At 43.8% G+C, this 20,660-nt stretch overlaps 1 protein-coding gene and 1 long non-coding RNA gene across 2 annotated transcripts; one reads left to right on the top strand and one right to left on the bottom strand.

The window, feature by feature from the left end:
• The first annotated feature begins 2,428 nt into the window (after window positions 1–2,428).
• Window positions 2,429–7,217, top strand: LOC119153631. The gene is made up of 6 exons (XM_037400304.1): window positions 2,429–2,616; window positions 2,939–3,018; window positions 4,511–4,625; window positions 5,308–5,414; window positions 5,634–5,748; window positions 6,592–7,217. Exons 1-6 carry the CDS (start codon window positions 2,550–2,552, stop codon window positions 6,777–6,779), a joined length of 672 nt encoding a protein of 223 aa, XP_037256201.1. The 5' UTR covers window positions 2,429–2,549; the 3' UTR covers window positions 6,780–7,217.
• Window positions 6,551–19,690, bottom strand: LOC119153632. Its single transcript, XR_005106193.1, has 3 exons — window positions 19,567–19,690; window positions 17,409–17,550; window positions 6,551–10,457 (listed from the first exon to the last, which is right to left on the bottom strand). It is a non-coding gene; the product is annotated as an uncharacterized LOC119153632 (long non-coding RNA).
• Window positions 19,691–20,660: the final 970 nt, after the last annotated feature.

Below are 20,660 nucleotides of genomic sequence, written 5' to 3'. Positions count from 1 at the left end.
CCGGGCTCTTTTCAGCGGTGCCCAGCGACAGGACGAGGGCGACGGGCACAGGCTGCACCACAGGCGGTTCCTTCTGAGTATGGGGAAGAACTTCTTTCCCCTGAGGGTGACGGAGCCCTGGAACAGGCGGCCCAGAGAGGCTGTGGGGTCTCCTTCTCTGGAGACACTCAAACCCGCCTGGACACCACCCTGTGCAGCCTGCTCCAGGTGAGCCTGCTTTGGCAGGGGGGTGGGCTAGATGATCTCCAGAGGTCCCTTCCAGCCCTGACCATGCTGTGATTTTGTGAACTGCAAAACATCCATATATATATATATATAGCATGAGGTTAAATTAGTCCCTCACTGAAGAACAAGCCGCTAGGTGGCTGTGTCCCCCACAGCTGGGGGAGCAAGTCTGTGCGGAGCGGTGGCCCTGTCCGTGCCCGGGCTGAGCTAAGTGTGGGTGCTGGTACCCTGTCACCCCTGCTGGAGATGGTGACAGCCTTCCGTCTGACAGATCAGGGTGGCCGGTGTGCACGGTGGTTTGGGGAGGGTCTAGGCTGAGAACAAGGACGTTTCTGTACTCGTGTGGTGTATTGTCCTGCAAAGTGACAAACTACTTTTTGCAAAGGACTGCAGATTAAGCCCAGGTTTGTTTAAATTGGGAGGTTTAACCCACGAGGCTATCCTGGCTTTGTGGTTTCAGCAGCAGACTGTTAAATCTGCCACACTGGACAAATGTTGCCATCCCCTGCTTCTGTCCTAACTAAATTCCTTCGTACAGTGTCTCCCAAACCGGTGTTGCTGTGGAAAGAGGGTCATTAAAGAAAAGCTGCCATTCATCCTCTTCAGGTATGTCACAGACACAACTTTCATCTGTTCAAGCCAGAAGTTGCTCCATTTTATTAATTATGCTAATGTTTTATATGTCCTGTATAAGTTGAGATGAACAAGTAGTGGGTTTCTGTGTCGCTCCTGATCTCCCAAGGACTTACAGTATGAATCAGTGGCCCTTGTTGGGCACCTGGATACATTTTGGCAGGAAAATATCTTAAAGCACAGCTGCGTCTTAAAGAGTGTATTGGCAAAAATTTCCCAGCCACTATTTTCCCAGCTGTGTATTGCTCATCTCACAAGGAAGAAGATTGGTGTGTGTGTCAGCCTCAAAAATCTAAACCATTTGGAGCCAGGTCCTGTTGGTCTGCCTAGAAATACCAACCTCGGCCTGTGTTATTAACTTGTTTTGTTAATGAACTTTTGCTGATCAGTAATGTATACAAAGACATTTTACTAATAATAAGGAAGTCGCCATTCAGGCTGCCACAGAGCTGGTTTGTGGAAGTGTTACAGTCCTACATGGACCTGTTTATCAAGATGTCCCTGAGATGGCCTAAGGCAGCATGTCTTTGTGGATGTGATGGAGACCTTGCAGTTGGCTTCACTACAGAATCTCCTGGTCATAATGTGTTGTACTACCACTAGCAGAAGCAAGCAGATGAAGAATAAATGAAAAGAAACCTGAAAAGGGGCTGTTTAAATAAATGTGTTGCATAAGGTAACATGAAAGCAGAACATCCCTGTCTCAGCAAAAGCAAACATCTGCAGAGAAGACAAGCAGTTCTGCTCTGGCGGTGACGATACCAACCACTAAAGGGTTTGTTGGAGGGGGAGGGTGTGTGTCTCACTGGCTGGGCGGGCAGGTGAGCTCAGCGCAGAGGCTGGAGGGGTGACAGGCTGTTGGTTGAATGATCACGACTCTGAAACCTGCATTTTACAGATCGACTCGGTCACACCCCTAACCATGAGCATTATCGGGGTAACTGGATTAATCTGCTAGTAAATGTATAGGGTAGAAATAACTGAACTTTTGTGGTAATTTTGCTAGTTATGAGCTTCTCCCACAAATGGGTATAAGCATATGAGGTTCATGGCTCAATTAAAAATATATATCTGTATTTAATAACCCAGAAGCTGGAAGCTGGAAATGTAACGGCTCCCGCTACCAAGTAGCTAAGCTCTGGATGCTACAGAGTATAGAGCATATCCCCTTGGTCGAAAGCAGTTGAACCATCTTTCGATGTTCTGAGCTTTCTCCTGGAGCATGAGATACACAGTTAAGCCCTGTAGGTAGGGCATACTTACGTCTTCTATATAGGTCTTTATATGTGTGTGAGTGAGAGACAGACAGACAAACAGACAGACAGACAGATAAAGCAGGGGAGAGAGGTGGGGAGAGAGCAAGAGCATGCCAGAGTGTGCATACACTAAACATGTTTACAGTAAATCAGTTAATCTGAAAATTTCTCTGTGGGGTTGGCAGCAGCAGGAAAGTCAGACCGCCTCAGTACCATGATGAGAGACCTCCCCTTGCCCTCCCTAAACCGTGCTGGCAAACTCTCCGCTAGCTTCCCAGCAAGTTGGGCAATAGCTGCATCCCCCTAATGCCTTATCACACCAGCCACACGGTAAACAACTGGTGACCCACATGCAGCTTTGTGCCTGACTCCAGTGCTTCAGCTCTTAGGCTCCACAAGCAACAAGTAACTAGCCCCTGGTCTCCCACAGAAAAAATGCTGTTCAGCTCCTGCCTGCTCGGGAAAACACTGTTTTTTACAAGTTTAGCAGTCCTTTTTGGAGGTAAGATATTACCATTCCTGAATATAGCTAACAATTAGTTAAATAGCGGATGTCTTAGAGAAGTGAAGCATCCCGCTTGGGAACTGAGCCCTGGGTGGCCACAAACAGGCAGCCAGATAGCTGACTGTTTAGAATAAATCAATATTTCCACAGTTAATTCACATTTGAGCCCTGATCGCCTCAGGTATACAAGGTAGTATTAAGACTACAGAATAGTGGCACAGTTCTGATAAACAAGTGCAGTTGTGGGGTACCTGGGGTTTGTTCATGTGGCAGGAGGGGTTATTACCTGGCTGTGTACCAGCTTCTGTTTGTCTTTCAGATTTTACTGATGTCAGAGCTTTTGCCAGTCCAAGTGAATGCAAAAGTGCAACCGTAGACGATGTGAATCAGAGCCTTGAGGTAAGAGGTTGGCTGCATTGGCCAGCCCAGGATCTGGTGGTGGGACGAGCAGGGCCCTGCTGCGGGTGCCGGTGCAGCAGATGAGATGTGCTGGCTGGGCAAGCACCACCAATGCCTGGCTCAAAACAAGAGCACATGGTGAGGAGGGGAGCAACATGAAAAAACAAAAAAAATGATTAGTGTCATTTGACTTGCCATGTCTTTTGTCCTGCTATTGCTAGTAAAAAAAAAAGTCCTTGTAGGTGTATTTTCTAGTTTTGCTTTGATCCAGATTGCTGTCCTTTGCTTTACCATGCATAATGTTTTTTTCAATCCCGCTTTCAAATATAAAGAAGTGCTAAATATTTTAAATACTAGTAGAGACAGTCAAATGAAAGCCTATGTTTTATGACTTAGTGCCTGTCTTCTATGGGAGAGGCATATCACAAGGGACTGATCAGACAGTGACCCTTGAATATGGCAGAAATGGTAAAGAAATACCAGGGGAGAGCCTATAAAAAATTTTCACACACGGTTAAAACTTCTGCCTGTAAAACAATAACACAGAACAAATAGCTGGAGCTGGGTTCACATACCACTACATACTGAGCTTCTACCTGGAGCATCGTTCTCATCACACGGTTGTTTTGGGTTTTTTTTGTTTTGGGTTTTGTTTTGGTTTTTTTTTGAGGGGGGTGGGGTGGGGCAGGGAAGCTGAGGGCAGCACTTGCCAAGGAGATGTTCTCCCAGGTCTTTGAGGTTTTTTCCCCCTAGAGTTATTAATTATATTATTGTCTTTGTATGGCTGATGCCCATCACTTTCAACAATGTTTCTGTAAGCTTCAGCCTGAGAAGTGGAGTTAGCCATTGCTGGCTGGTGCTTCAGCAGCTGCTACAGAAAATTGGTCTTGCTTTTTGTCTGGCATCTGTGTAAGTTCAAAGTAACTGGTGTCAGTTATAATGGTGGCACACATTTCTGGTTTGATTGTGGAGTTTACCACAGCTCTGCACTATCCACATATGTGCATAGGCATGCACATATGGACTGAAAGCTATTTATATGGGCATGGAGCTTAGATAAACACACAGGAACATTTGAGTTTACACAAGTTTACAAATGTATATTTTTATACACACAGAGAAAGTCTATGCGATGACAGCACTAAGAAGATAAGAATAACAAACCAGTACTTTGTATAGAAAAAAGATACATACAGTTGTTTATAAGGGCATCTTTTTGTATATTGCAAAAAGAAACCCTAACCCATACCAGTCCTCCCTCTTGAACTCAATACAATGGGAAAACCCTATCTAGCAATTTTTTTTCAAAAAAAGTTACCGGATTTCTTCCAAAAACGTTGTAGGGAAATTAGTGTTACTTAAAGCTATATAATTTTCAGGATGGGTCTTATTCTGCATTTTAGAAAAAAAATAAAAATATTTGAACACTTTCATAAACTAATTCGGAGGCCTTTCATCTTCATCTTAGCCTTTTTCTCCTCTAACTCCATAGAAATACTCAAAATGCTTTAATGAAATGATTGCCAAAGGTGAAAAAGCTTCAGTCAATTACCTTGTCTGGACCCTGCAAGAAATACTTGATCTCGTGCGCCCTGTCCAACAGAAATGTGAGGCCCTCCCCCAAGCTGATGCTCCTCTTTGCTGGGTGTTGAACAAAGGGGAGGTGGAGAAGCACTAAGAACGTTTTTAACCTACAGTCAGAGTGAGCTAAGTGTCTGCATTTCTTGAGGACGGGGGGTGGGGAGAATAAGCTAAAAGACTTCTCAGCAACAAGCCAGAAAACAAGGGTGCTCAGCCACTGCGCTGGCAGGCACCTGGGGTGCACGGCAGCACCCAGGCATGGGGTGTCACCGCCCCCGCCACCAGGAGCAGTGCAGAGCCGCAGGGGCAGCAGGGCATGCGCTGCCCTGCAGCAAGAGCCGCTCTGGTGTCTGGGAGTGGGCACATCAGCCAGTTTTCCAAGAAATATTTGGATGGTTTTGGCCACAATAGTGCTGAATATCAGTGCTGTGAACGCAAATGCTGCTTGGAGCCACTTTTAAAGTGTAACTGGGGCTGACAAGGACTTGCTGTCACAGAGAGAAGTGATGGAAAAATTTGGTATTGCTGGAAGATAAGAAAAAAAAATACTTACTTTGACAGAGTCAGGTACTGGGGGCAGATATCACCCATACTCGGGTCAATGACTATGCCTATGGCTTGCTTGGGAAGGGGGAGACTTTCATCATCACTTGCACTCTGACATATTGTTTTCTCACTCTCGTCTTTTCTTTCTAATCCACCCAACAGTTTGCAAGCAGCTACCTCTCTGCCCACTCCCACTAGCCCCTAGAAACGGTGGGCTGGTGTGTGTCACCATTGAAAACACACAGTACTGCAAACCCATGTGCAACCAGGTAACATTCATGGTTTACTGCTGTATCTATTCACCCATTTGCAGGTATTTATTGTGTAATGCATAATTTTCCTTGTTATACCTTTTTTTTTCCCCCTTGGGGCAGGGAGAAGTTGTAGAATCTGTGTAGACCTTCACTGGCTGAATGTTTCTTCAACTTACAGTTGCCGTGATGTAGACTAAGACACTGTTTGTTTTTTCCCCATCTTTGTTTCCCAAGGGTTATGACTTTCAATTCCTTAGAAGAAGTAAACTGTATGAAGTATGTGGCAACACCACCGGGTTTTCCTGGACAACACAGTTTGCTGGGGACAAGACACTGGCTGTTTGTATCCGTGAGTAATTCTCAGGCACATCTGGTCACAGGAACAGGAGGCTCCATCTGTTTTGTTTAAAAAAAGTAGGCAAGAGAAGTTTCTCTTTTCTTGGCACGTGTGACATTGTAAGAGCTAGTGCTGGGCTGGTAAATTTTTGAACAAGAAATCACATTAGCTTTAAAATTATCATGAAGACTTGAGCACTGCTCTTTCAGCTTGGGGTAGCAAACATGACACATATGCAATGCTTGTGGGAAGATGCACTTTTTTTTTTAAAACGGTAAATAGGTATTGTCTTAACACAAATACTATGTTGCACAAGGGCTGTGTGACCCTGACAGACAGCAGTATAACATAAAACTGATGTTTAGCTTGCAACAGTACTTGAAGAACCTCAGCAAAATCGGCTAACACCTGCACTATGCACTGTATGTACACACAATAAAACCCAGCAGCTGGCCCCCAGCCAGCAATGCTGCCTATTTCATGTGGCAGCCCAGGGGTTTTCATGCTGCTCCCATTGCGTCCCGTGAGCAATCTGTGACCTGAAGCACGCTGTCTGACTCCCTTGTTACTGCCTTAATTTAAAAATAAATGTGCAGATAGATACACAAAAGGGCCAACCTATCTCTTCGACGGCTAATGCAAAATATTTTACTGTTGACAGTGTGTTGGTGCTAGAGCAGTTGTTTTGCAAGGCTTACCAAAAGCAATCATCTAGGCACTTTCATCCCAAGTTGAAGCCTTTAGTCCAGAAAATGGGAATGCTAGCACTTGTTTAACAATTAGGATGAATCTAAGCTAAATCATTCAGCTGCTCTTTTTTTGGTTTTGTTTTGTTTTCATCTTTGATCTTTCCAGCCTCTGAGGTGGCCATCAGTGGAGCTAAATCTGCCTATTTCCCCGCCAACAGCACCTGTCTGCACACGCTAGCCTTCGCTGAAACTGAGAGAGAACAGCTAAACATCTTCCTCAAAGAGCTCAGTGAGCAAGGCATCAACAGCTCCAACCGTGACAAGGAGGCTGATTGTATCAGCTGTGGTTACTAGCAGCAAAAAGCTGGTGCCACGGACCAGCGGGCCATTTGCAATTTGGCATGGGTATTTCAACAAGAGAAGCGGAGCAGTGAAATCATGGCTAAGACATGTAAACATACAGCTTTTATTTGGTTAAAGGACTAGAGATCATCGTCACAATTTGACCTCAGCTCTTGGATACAGATATATAGGCTAAACGTGATCACGTAGCTCTTGGCAGAGATGTTTCAAAGAAAGATCACTTCTATGGCTTAGATTTGTCTAGCTGGAATTTAATAAGAATTAGAGATGGTTAATGGATGTGGTCATTAAACACAATAATTATCAAAAATCATCTTCTGTCAGGCTTCATCTTTACTGAGAAAGGGCCATACTTTTAGTTGCTTTTACAGTTGCCAGTTAATCACTATTGTTGCTCTGATGACCATTAAAGCAATGCAAGTCACAACAGTTACTGGCTGCGGGGGTATCATTCTGTACTCATGTGCCTGCTTGATTGGGGGTTACATCAGGCTGTGTTCCGCATGAGCTACAAACCTGGAGCACTGCAGTTCGTTGGTGCGACAGCTGAAAGGTTTCTCCCTTATTTACCACCTTGAGGACAACCCACAGAAAGACACAGACTATAGGTATACTTCGATCCACTTCTAGGTGTCAAAAAGTGCCCTGTATGCTTGCTGTAACCAGGCAAAATGGCAGGAAAAATGTAACATCTCTGTCCAGTACAAAATGTGAGAACTGAGACTGGCCTAAATTCACATGTATTTGCATCCTATCTTCTCTGCTATAAAGATGAAGGAGGTGGGTGCTGAGGGACCTGCATGAGAAGCTCTCTAGTTCGCGTGCCAGGGATCAGCTTCGGTCTCCTCTGCTCAGACCCTGTGGGGTCAAACCGTGGTGGTTCTGGAAAGAAAATCCGATTGACCCCTGGTTTGCTCCAACAAGAGCTGTGCCTGCCATGTGGGGTCCAGGGCTGCACGTGCCCTTCTGCACTCACACTTCCTTGCACTCTGGGCACATGCGGCACACACCGGCGGGGCCTCCCTTAGGCACACGTTGTGGGTACCGCAATCGATGGCTTAGCTTTGGAGGGAAAATACAAAAGCAAACAAGGCCTGCTTGGTGCTAGAGTTGGGATGGACAATACTTAGGGTAGAGCTCTAGGGCTTTGGGCTGACCTGCTGAGATGCTCTGGTCTCAGCAGAGTAGGGCTAGGGCAGCTGCTGGTCCTAGTCCAATATTTCCACAGCTTCTGGCTACTCATCCTCTCCACTTTTTCCCTTCATTATCTTTCTAAACTTGGTTTAAGCTGGGGCAGGTTTAGCTGTTGCCAAAGTTAGCAAAAATTTAGCTGGTTATCTGCATTTGCAACAGTTCTAAATAAGAACAAATAGCCGTGATTTTTTGTATTTGATTCATCTCATGAAATACAAAAACCTCTTGTTCCTGCTCTAATCCCCATTCTTCTGTGAGCTCTGCCTCTTTTACACTTCTCCTGCACACCCTCCACGTGCATTGTGTGCTCTGGAAAACCAAAGGCAAGGAGTAAGAAGTGGGAAGAGCAGAAAACAGGGGTTGTTGTCCACGTGGCACCCGGTGCAAGTGAAGACCAAAGACAACTTAGCTCTGGTGATCCTGTTTATTTGTGTGGAGCTGTAGCTACAGAACGGACAAGCATGTGAATTATTATGAAATCTAAACAAGAAACTTAGTTACTGCTTGCTTGTTTTTCAGTGGAATCCGTACTTGAGGTTTTGTTTTAATTTTCTTCTGTTGAGCAAACACTGACGCCGTAGATCTGAAGGCAGCCAGCTCATCTGTTTGTGTTTCCTCTCTCTTCTTTACCTTTTCCCTATTCCTGTGAATCTCTCAGACACAGCACAGTTATGCGGTACGTGGTGTATAATTGACCTTTACCTCGTCAGTCAGTGAAATGATTCAGATATATAAAATTACCCATTATCTTTCAGGCTCAGAATGCAGTCATCATTAGCAAAAAAACCATCGGTTGCTTTTGGGCCTGGGACCAGACAGTCATATGACTATGAGTGTAGCAGGCAATTACACCAACAAAGGGATGAGTTGGCTGCTTATAAATGATGAGGCAGTAGCTTAAGTCATTGTGTTGGAGACAAAAGTGCTGTAGTCTTAAAGAAAAGCAACGTTTTTCAATCACTGGTGGGTTTGTTTATTTCTGGCAAACAAATAATCTCTATCAAATGAAATGATAATGTCTTTGAGTCATTTCCAGCCAATTCATTATCTGCTGATGCTCAAATAAAATAGCTGAAGCACTGAGCACTTCCCAGTATCATTTTCCTACTGGTGCTAAAAACCATTTTCCTCTGAGTTATATTAAGCAATTCTAGTGGCTTTCCAAACCAACCAACAAAAGCAAAGCAGCCCAGCATTGGATTTCATGAGGAAATCAAACCCATTGCTCTTGTAAACTGACAGAAACTGTTACTTCTGTGCCTCAGAAATCCTTCTAATGAGCGTCCCACAGTGTGGAAGAATTAGACTGGAAAGCTTTAATTTGATCTGGCATGAATATGACATTAGGCTGGAGATTGGGTTGTTCGGGTGGTTGTTTTTTTTCATAAACTTGCAGAGAAACAGTTTTGTTCTATTCCCGCCGTCCAAGCTATTATTTATATATGAGAAAGGGAAGCTGCACCAATAAACCTATACAACAGTTAAAAACTAAAGTAATCTTAATCACATTATTTCCCAGAGTAAATTTGCATAATGTAGTTCAGGCAAATAGTTGCTCTATGTTTGCATTAACTTCGAGCCAGTGTCTGGCCAGGCATGTCTGAGCATCGGGCCATCCCTCACGCTCCTGCCCTAACCCTGGGATGCTGAGGGCTTTGTGTTCTGGCACTCGGGATTTGCAGAGACAGGAAATTCATGCATAAGGAAAGAAATGAAAAACATTTTAGGCTAGCGAATTTTCAGATCAGGTGAGAGAAGCGCAAGATGCTTATTTATTACCCCATTTGTCATGGGTTCGGGTTTTGGGGTTTTTTTAGGTTTCATGGTAAAACCAGACCAAACCACTACCCTCCTGGAGTACATTCCGAGCTTTTGGTATGTCCACCTGCATAACTGACAGTCACATCAGCTCAAGGCTTTGATAATATTTACAGTGTAACTAGTAGAAAGGGAGGCTTTCCTGAAATTAAGGGAATGCAATGCTGTATCATGCTTGCTTCTCTTCCAGTCTTATTTTCAGTCCATTATAATGCAAGAGAAGAAGTCGGTCTAGGAACTAAGCCAACAACAGTAGTTACAACATAGCCGAAGAATGGAAGGCAAAGTGCTGAGAACTGTGGTAGATGAGGACAAAACTATACATGTTCTCTTTCCACAGGAACTTAGCAGCAATAGGCTGGAAAACCTATTGCCTTTGGATGGATCCTAGGCGGTAAGAGTGACCCTGAGAGCTGTCATCATTCTGAACCATCCTTTCAAGGGATCGGCGGTGTCACGGCTCGTGCCAGGGCTGCCTCACACAGAGCCATGCAGCGAGATCTGTGGCACATGCTTCATTCTCCAGATCACCACTGCAGCGGGGGGCAGAAACATGAGGAAACTCATTATCAGCACGGCAGCAAAAATGACCAGCATTATTTCCCATAGGGCCAGGTTCGTCTCCAACATGGTTTCCTTCATGCCAAGAGGCTGAAGCTGTAAAGCAAAAAATATACTGCATTACTTTTTTGCAACTGTTGCACCTGTATAGATTTGTTTTAGCCAACACAGCCTCCTTGGCCTATTCTTTTCGCATCCTGAAGAAGAACCCCATTTTCCCTGGCTGCAGGCCCTAGCAGAGCTCCTGCGCTCTCTCTCTTTCCCCTCGAGAGCCTCCCTGGAGCGCCAGCCTGCCTTTCCCTTTTGGCTCTGTTGCTGATGCTGGTGTAAGACACTATGTCCACCCTGGAGTGCCGTGCCCGACTCCTGGGCGAGCCTTTGTCACCTTGTCTTCAAAACTTTGATTTTTGAGGCCCTCCCCTCCCACTTAGAGCATCATGACACAAAATGATTATTACACTGACATGCATCAAAGCTAAAGCTGAGAATAAAAGGATATGCTGGAGAAGAGGGAGAACTGTAAGTTACCTGCTATCGGAGTGTGTGGGTTTTTTCTTCATATAAAGTAGGCTTTAAAAACCTTTTGCTTGCCAGAAAGCTTCAGTGGACACTCAGTAAAGAATTTTGTGCTTTGAAAATTACTGCATATATATTTTAATGAAACTGCTGAAAATTGATTTCTATTTGAAATGGTTTAATCAAACAAGTATGAGCTTAAGACGCAGGGTGGTTTAGCAGCCAAGCAGCGGGATGTACGTGCAGAGAAGAGGCAGAGCTAGTAAGTCTCAAGTCTATAATTCTGCAAAATAGAAAAAGAAAGAGTAGGCCAGTTAGGAAGGAGTTAAGTTATGTCGGTTTTGAGACAAGAAGCCAGAATTGTTAACAGGTGTGTCTGGTTAATGGAGGGCTTGATGCAATTCCTTCAGCGCAGGACCCACACACCTGAAAGCCATCACGGAGCCGAAGCTGTGAGGAAAGTGAAAAAAAGTGGTGACCAGGGGCTGAGCAGGGCTTTTGTGTTCTTCCTGATGTCTTGTCTCTGCACCCTGACAGCAAGGAGGTTTCCTGAGAGGCCTCAGTACTACTTTTAGTCTGGGAGTTTGGCTTCGAAGACACTGGAGATCTCAGGTTTGTCCATTTTTTTTCAGAGTGGGTGGTAAACTAGGTTTCTGGTGCTAAATCCTGACCTTGTGTGAAGGAGAAGACTGAAACAGGATTGATAGAATATGCTTACTTAGAGGGAGTAGTACGCATGCGAAGCTAATGAGTTGCCAGCAATTTTGTACCTGGCTTAATGGTGTTCAAATTTCTCTCAGCTCGGTTTTGTGCTGTGGCCTGTGAGGGGAAGCAGCAGGTGCCTGGCAACAAATCCTGGAGGGTTCAGGCAGTGCTGTGCCTTAATGAAGGCTGGCTGGCTGTTAGGTAGGCTCTAGGTGGAGCTTCTGTGGGCTGCTAAATGGACTGGGCTGTGCTGCTGGGGCAGACTGTAGCTTTCTGGTGCCAACCTCTCATTTACCTTCTCCTCTTGTTCCTGAGGTATCAGCTCAGCCTTTTTTGAGAGAGACACACAGGCTTTGACAGTGGGAAGCATGCTCTCTCCAGACTCAGTTGTGCCTACCCAGCCAGGGTTGGTACCTACCTCACAGCAGTACCAAGACCTTTCTGCGAACCTCAGCTCTTGCCTGGTTGTGTCAAGTTTTAGATTAATGACGAGTCTTGCAAACTCCTTCTCATGTCTTAAGGCTTTGGGCTCCCAGCTTGTAAGTGAACGAGTGCTGCACAGCCCCGGGGTGCATGTGCAGCTTGTTTTGGTCTTTTGGGGACTGAATACATCAGCAAACCTTCATAAGTATGCCTGTATGATAAGAGGGTCGTATCATGCATCAGTACTACTATATTACATAATTTTCAGTAAGATACATCATAAACAAAGTACATTCATGGCAGTGGAATCCATCCCAAATAGATACAGGTGCACTGACAAGTGAGTGTGCTGAAGTGTGGTGCTGCGCAAGCAGCAGGGATGGAGGCTGGATAGAGCCCATGACTTAATGCCCCTTCTGAATGTTGCTTGCCTGAGCTTCATTAAGCACAGCTGTAAGAGATCTGGGGTGGCTTCGTTAACAAGGTGTTTCTTACCTTCACCGTTTGATGCACACTGGCTGTGTGTGGTTAAATAATCTTTCCAAAGAGCCAGCAGCCCTACCAACTTTCTAAACCTCTAAAATTTGATGGTGGGAGCATATGAATAAATCAAAATAGTGGTCAACCAGAACATAGCTGTAGAAATACAAAAGCAGCAGTGCTTCTTTCAGAATAAATAGACGCTGTCACTGGGGCTTTGCAAGTTCTGTCTCAGCTAAAATCCTCGTGAGTGAATGTGTGAGCACGTCAAACCTGGTCTCTAAACCACAAAATAGCCTGCAGTGAAGGGTGCTCTAAACCTATCCCCTAACTTTAGCAACTGGGTAGAAAAGTAAAGGCCTCTGCGAGGACTGGAGCTGAAGGCACAAATGGAATGCAATAAACTTAGAGAAGTATACAATAATAAAGGTATTTGGGGAGGGGGAAAAAAGAGGCCTATTTAAGTGTGATTTCTGGGCGTACCTTCTATTCCCAGTGTTTAATTCAAGATTTGCCCTAGGGCTACGTGAATTTAAAGGGGTTTTCTTTGAGCTATAGTTGATGGAAGACCTTTTAGGACACTAAGGAAGGAGTCATCTTAGCATGGCGGACAGAGTGTTTTCCTTAGAAAAATCACAATTCTATCCTTACACCCTCCACAGAAAACAAAATTATAACCTTGTTACATAATTCTGGAAATGCAGCTGGTATGCTTAGTTAACTGCATATGCTTAACGCGATCCAAAGTAGACCTTGTAAAAATGTATGTCTTAGCTTGTCAATTGCTTCGCTGCTCCCCTTATCTTAGCAGAGATCCATTTATGAATTGCAATATCTTTTAAGATCACGGCACGCAACTGTTGCAGAGGACTATATAAGCAGGAAACAAAAGACTTGCACTATAGCGTATTTAGCTGATGCACGTGTTTGCCAGCTTGCAGACTGCTGCAATACAGAAAAGCCAGAAAATATTTTTTCACCATTTGATTTGAAGCCTTAACTTTTGATTATTAGGAGAAAGCAAACCCATGTATAGGCAGACAGGGTGCTTTACTCTTTGGCGTGGGCTGCTCTTTTGCAGTGGAGCAGGTGGGCAGGGTGCAGCTGAGACAGCTGCTTTGTGGCTTCTGTCCTCCAAGGAATCTGCCCCAATCATTCCCCACCAGCTGAAAATATTTAAGGGTGCTTGTCCTGCCTGCTGCAGGTAGTGCTGTGTGGAATGTAATCTTTGGTTCTAGCTGTAATAAACCTGTGCTTAAAAAGGCAGTTATTTTTCTCCGCTAGCCTTGCATTTTTTCCCTCCAAGTTACTCATGAATGTCTTTTGATTTTAGAGAACTAACGGTAGGGAAACCTTATGAAAACTCAGATGTTTTAATCACCTTATTGGAACTAGATGGTGAAGCTATACTTCCTCAATATATGATGAGGCCGAATGCTGAAGGCAGCAATACTCTTATGCAAAAAAGCTTATTTGCAGTCTACAGAAGTAGTGTAAAGCTTTAAGACAGCCTTCCAAAGCTTACAGGGGTCACTGTAAGATGAGAAGGTCCCTGAGCAAGATGCTTGTGGAAGGCAGTGGCCTCCCAGGCTGTTACTTGCTCTCAGTTGTGGTTCTTCTGAAGATGTCTCCCCATGGGGCAAAAAGATGATCTGGTATCTGAACTGGCACCTCTTTATACAATTTGTTGTCCTCCAAACCTCAGGATAACTGACTGTCATGTAATAATTATTTTCTCTCTACTGGGAGAGGTCACAAATTTAGTACTGCTGGCTAACCTCTGGGAACAGAAATGTTTTAAAAAATACTTTGAGAGGCTAGGAAATTTGTAAGTACCGCTGCCAAAAGGCAGAATGGATCAAAGTTTGCAAGGTCTGTTTCATGTCAGTGAATCGAAATAGATTTTCCTCTTGTTTCTGTCAGGATATCCTGATTAGTAACTACAGCACTTAACGTCAATCCAAAGCATCTGAGAGCAAAAGACTCACTCAGCTGGAAGCCCACAAGAAATGCGGGCAAAGACTGTTTGCTGTTCCTCGTCTGCAGAAAAGCTGCAATTCCTTCATCCCCCTCAACACAGCATTTCAGGTTTACACCAATATTTATGTGCTTTTGGAAAGAACTGATTCTGTGTAAGTCCTGTGACTCTCAGATGGTTTCTGGAGGTGAATGACTGTAGGCAGATTTAGGTTTAGACCCCAGTCCCTGCAACAGAACAAATTCCCTACCAGTGAATGACTTGGTGCTCTTACTGAGTAAAAACCTTGCTGCTAAATATTTGTAAAGCAAGCATAAACACGCCTCAGGCTGGTATTTGCTTGTAGGCTTGTGTGTCTGAGTATTTATGGAAGAACATCGAGGAATTTAGACCCTTGACTAATGTCCAGACAGGTGAATTTGGTGTTCAACTTTGTGCTGGGTGGCCTGCTCTAAGATTTTTCTTTCTAGTGTTACTTGGAACTCTTGGCAACAGCATTAGGTTCTACCCCAGATGTTCTTGTAAGCAAGAAAACACTGATAAATGTAGGCATATGGATCTCAGCAGTATCGTTTGCAAAGACCTGGCTGGAAACACTTACTGGGAGGTTTGGTTTTGCTGCTGTCCCTGGAGTGGGTAGGAGAGCACTGGTGTTTATCATGATCTTGTCAAGGAATCACAACTCGTTTAGCCTCTCCCACATTCCATGTTGAGCCGGGGGGTGGAGTGGGGAGGAGGAAAGAAAAATTATTCCTACACCAAAGAAAATGACTGTGGCTTTAAGAAAGGCCAGTCAGCCAGGTCAATTTTCCTGCATGATCTCTCGGCCATTCATTGTACTGTTTGGTAATCAAGTAAGTGAGAAATAATCCTTCCCTTTTCCTTCTCCATCCCCAAAGGCAGGGTCCTACTCGGCATAAGCTTGGAGTCTCATTATTACCGAAACAGGCTGATGCTAGAGCAGACAGTACAAAAGAATATAACGAAGTTGTATTAGCACTTTTGGGAATCTCTTGGCCACAGTCTTACCTTTGTGTAATCAAGTGACAGTGCTCGGTTGCTAGTTTGGTGGAGATTAATAAAGTCAGATTGCATGAAAACCCCACAATCAATAGTACTAAACAAAAACATATCTGAAATGTTAAAGACTGAGTATTAGTTATTTCTTTACGCAACAATTTTTCATACTTTAGCAGGTCAGCAATGCCACTAAGTTATGCTAATCAATGATACCAGATTAACCCAGATACGTGATATTGAATTTCTGGTATCTTACAGTGGCAGTGCTCATACTCTCGATGTGGGGAGGGGATTTGTTATCTAGCTGTGAGAACTGCCCAGTTAGATACAAAGATCGACCTCAGTTGCTTTAGCAGGAGGGGAGCTGCAGAATGCTTTCCATTTTGCAGAGGTGTGAACGCCTTCTCTCAGGCACGTACTTATTTAACAGAAGAGCAAGTCAAAAGGGCTAAACCAGCGACAGCAATGAGCTTGTTCTGCTTCCCGTTCCACTCGCTGTGATTTAAATCTTTCGCCTTTGAGCAGGGCAAACAAGTGTTACTGTGTACATGTTTTCTAACACAACTGCCAACTTTCTATTAATATTTAAAGATAATTACACGTGTCTAGACTAGTGTTCTGAAGAGGTCATCAGTGCTGCAATGTCCTTAGTGTGCAGCTGCAGAAATGTAAATCCCTATGCTGCTTCTGTGCCTGTATGTTATAAGCAGAGGTAGGAATGCGAAAAGTTTCCAGACCTGGAATTCTTGCACAATAATTGACTTGAACTGAGGAGGATGATCAAGGAACAACTGTACTGCAAGTTAAAAGCGTCACATAAAACTCCTGTAAAAACCTGACATCAAATTTGTGAGTTTACCACCTTAGAGAAAAGGCTGTGTTTCGATTGTGTAAAACCTCAGAAAGATCTAATAATGCTGCTTCAATCTCTAGAGGGCCAAACCTTTCAATCCAAGTGACTGTTATGAAACTGCGCAAAATCATAAAATATTAAAAGAAATATCACTGAATTTCCTTGTGTTATAAATATCTCCTCTACAAGTAACAACTGAGTGAAATGCTAATTATAAACATTTCAGTATTAATTTTTAAAAGGATTTCAGCTTTTATAAAGCAAACTGTTGTTTAGTCTGATATACATTTAAGTAAACCGCATGTATATTTAACTTTCCGTAAGTAAAGTCACTATGGGACGCAAATCTAGCTTAAAGAAGTCTAAAACCTATATGACATTGGGTGTAGAAATCAGATGTATAAAACTTGTGAGATGTTAAAGGAAGGTAAGATGGAGTATATTTAATAATGCAAAAGTAGTATAGCACACTGCTGGGATTTTGCTGATCATGCCTTTAGTTGCTGTGTGTTTCATCTCACTTCCAAAGTAAGCAGGTAACTACAATGAAAGTTAAAATACAACAGAAGTTTCCCAGATGTTATTTAAAATATGCATAAATCACTATTTTTTTTTTTATTTTTATGAACAAGTCAATTCTGATTTTTGTATTTCAGCTAATAAGGTGGCTTTAAGTGTTATTTTAGAGTTCTTGGCATATGGCCTTAATTTTCTGACTCTTGAATGTATCGCAGAGAGAGGTTATATGCGTCTGAGTCAGGTAGACATTTTTCTGTTCAGAAATACTCAGGCTTTAAACACTTTTGAGTAAACTTACACAAGTCAAAGGTCTTGAAACTTTAAAAGGAAAATAAAAGCTTGCTTTACACAGTGCATTTACAGGCATAACTATAACCATTTAGCAAACTATTTTTGACATCAGTGAACTTAAATACAGAGTTGCTACTCATATAAATTATTTTTCCTCTTCATCCCTTCCCTGCTGTCAACCTCTTAACCAAGTTAGAGATAATTCAGCTCTCTTTGCAGATGAATTTGGGTTGAATGTAGCCAACTCGAAAAAGATGCAAACCTGAAATAAGTTCTGGCTTTCCCTAAAGCTTGCGGGTCCCGTAGTCTTTCAGCTCTTTTCAGTCCACTCTCGCCTTCTCAGCGTCCTCAAGGTGTCTTGCGAGTCTTGTAGATAAAATCGAGTCACTCTGGGTGACCCTCTTCTGTCAGGCAGCAAAACCACACATTAGAGAAGAAGGTGTTCAACCTACCAGACAAACCAGGGAGGGCGAGGGCAGCATCCCCTCAGCTGTGCGAGGCTCTGGTAAGTGTGGCAGCATGCACAGGTACTTGTTTGTACAGCAGTGCCTATATCACCTCCCACTTGGTGTTCTTAAAGTGGCACAATCCTCTCCAAGGAAGGGATGAAGCCATTCTGCCTTGACTGCGCTTTGCTCAGGATCAGCAAAACAATAGCTGGCTGTTCACACGTGTACACGCTGCCTTGGGAGACAATCACCTGTGAAAAATGATGGCCCTTTCTTTTGTCAGGAAACCACTTAGGCTTTCCTTGTATATCATCTTACTTAAAGTGAATAATCTGATAGTAACAGCTAGTCAGAATCTAAGTTATTTAATGAGTAGTACATGCAGCCTTCAGAGCGTGAAGGCTGATGTCCCTAAGGTTACTGCAGATCCAAGGGGTTCATACACCCAACTCTCTTCCAGCTACGTATGTTCAACAACCCACTTGCTACGTACAAGCTGAGGTTTATTTAAATATCGTGGCTATGGTCAGGCTGCTGTAGTACCTATTTTATGGAGTAAAAAGTACATAGAAACCTTTTTGGAGGCTTAGCTAAGCTAGCTCTGGCTCGGCTCCATGCTGCTGAAGGGGGAGTGGGGGGTTGCATTACAGTCCCTGAGAACTGGCCCTCCCATCTGCGCACAGTACTGCACCTAGCACTTCTTTGGTGGCAAGGAAAGGTGCCCAGGCCAAAATGCAGCCTGGGTTAAAAATACATTGGTGGGAACAGTGAAGTCTGTGCAACTACCTCTCTTGAAATGGGTACATCCAAAGGGATGTGTGTTTGCACTGACCAAAACCAAAGTTCAGACTTCAAGCATGTCCCTTTAGACCTTCAAGTCACTTAACTGGCAATAGTTTGTGGTTTTTTTTTTTAAAAAAACCTTACAAAACTTATGTTCTTACAGAACATATGAATTAGGGTATTTTTACAGAAAGTAACTGTTGAGAATTTTTCACATGATGGATATCTTTATAGTGTTACAAACAATTTTCTGAACATTTGTTGGGGGAAAAAGAATTTTTTTCGGCTGTATAAAGGAGGTTCAGTAACACTTTCCCCCCCATATCTGACATGCGACTTCCATCTCTTGATATTTGACACTAATATTTCATTGGTCTTGCCAAAACCAAGTTCCTTTTACAGTTTCTTTCCAAGAAGTCTACTTATCTTGTTTAAACTTAGTAAGATTTTTAACCTTACGTAATTCTGGTGGTGGTGTCATTACTCTCACCTTTGGAAGTGGTGCTCTCCATTGGCTGCAAAGTGAACATCATCAGGCAGCTTGGCTGTCAGCAAGCTGGGTGGTCCAGTACGTGCACAAGTACTCACAAATACATGGCAAACAGTGGCAGTCTTATAAGGCACAACTAGTATTTAAGGTCAGGATAGGGTGGATTAGGCTTTTAAAACAAGTTCATAAATGTTTCAGAAAATAACTTTGAAGTGAGCGGTTGCCAGCCTTGGGGAATCCTGTCTTTCTACAAATCAGAGGATGCTGTGCTGCCTCACTCAGACTTAGGAAATAAATGAGGTGCCTAAATGCTGAACTGATTTACTTCTCAGGCTGGTACTGCTGGTTCCAGACCTGCCTGCTGACAGCAGGGTTGCTAAGGGAGCAGCCTTAGGCAGGGTGAGAAATATTTGCTTTGTTTGGCATTTTTGGTCCTTATCTAGTACCGCAAGTAGCTAGTGTCTGAACGGGGCTGACATCTGTGGCTGTGAAGTAACACACTGAGTCCTTTCCCTCTTCCCTGGGAGGCCACAGGGGAAAATGCCCAAGTGTGAGGTGATGGGGGGACGTTTCTACTGTGTCACATTCAGACTGACACTGCAGGAAGCCACTTTCTTTCACACACCTGCAATCAGCTCTAACTTTGAGGTAACTCTAAACCCCCCAGAGATAAGCAGGATAAAATAACAAAAACTTACCATGGCTTTAAGTGTCTGGAGAGGGGTCCAACTTCATTCTCAGGTTGATGTTAATCACTGTAAACTTCCCAAACTTTATTGGAATACGATGAGTGGAAAACTACTGTATGAGGTGATGCCTGTGTTCCGGTTTCCTCATGCTTGTGGCAGAGTTAGTTTCACAACAAGAGTCACGCAAGGCTGAAGGCTGTGGGTGGGTGAGCTGTAAAACTGTTGTGAGTAAGAGTAAGAATTGAGTTTGAAAGTGAAGCAGTGCCTCTGGACTCCTGAGCCCTCATTTCCCCTCCGCGTACCTGTTTCAGCTGGGTTAGCATAGCAACTGAACAGTCTGCCTAGACCTTGCATGACACGGGATCCACTAGTTTATATTTTGGCTGTGTTGTCCGAAAATAAGGCATTAGTTAAGAGCTTGTAGATCTCAAGTGCTGAACAGATGCACTGGATAAACTGAGGACTTTGCTCAGGAAAGTTTTCTCTTTGCATATGTTGGGATAACTTTACAATTCTTGGAAGAGGGAAATGTGGTCCTATTTAGCATGGATTGTTGTGATGGAGGATTTGAATCTTGCTGGAGTGAATAATTAAGTAACCTGTGGAGGCAGACCACCTGCAGGTGCCAAATTGTTTGAGCAAAAAGGTGTCTTAGTTTGACATTGGCCCTGTTGCGTTAATCATCCTGAATAAATACCTGTAAGGTAAATTGCCTAGTTTGCAGAGAACAGCAGCAAGAATGAATCACGAACTGTGACATCAAGCAGAGGGCTGAGTGAAGGCCAGGAAGACCAATGCCTTGTCACAGAGCAGGTGGCAAGAATGTGTACTCAAAATATTTGAGTAATTGGATTTAAGGATTGTTGTGCATGGCCAGTTGCTTCTCTGGAATTGCAGCGAAGTGTGCAGCGATGAGGCTCCAAGCAGCCCCTGCATCCACACCAACCATGAGCTCACCTTCCCTCCAAGCAGTTACCTTTGTGCTGGGAGTGTTCCATGCCCCTGTCACACAGAGGGCGAGAGGAGCTGGTCTGGCTCTAGAACTGGGTGTTCGCTTGCTCAGCTTTCCGTGACCAAGCTGGAGCTGACAAAGCACACGTCAG

Source organism: Falco rusticolus, chromosome 9 (assembly GCF_015220075.1).
Source record: "Falco rusticolus isolate bFalRus1 chromosome 9, bFalRus1.pri, whole genome shotgun sequence".
Taxonomy (NCBI): Eukaryota; Metazoa; Chordata; class Aves; order Falconiformes; family Falconidae; genus Falco; species Falco rusticolus.
This window is presented reverse-complemented; position numbering and strand designations above follow the sequence as displayed.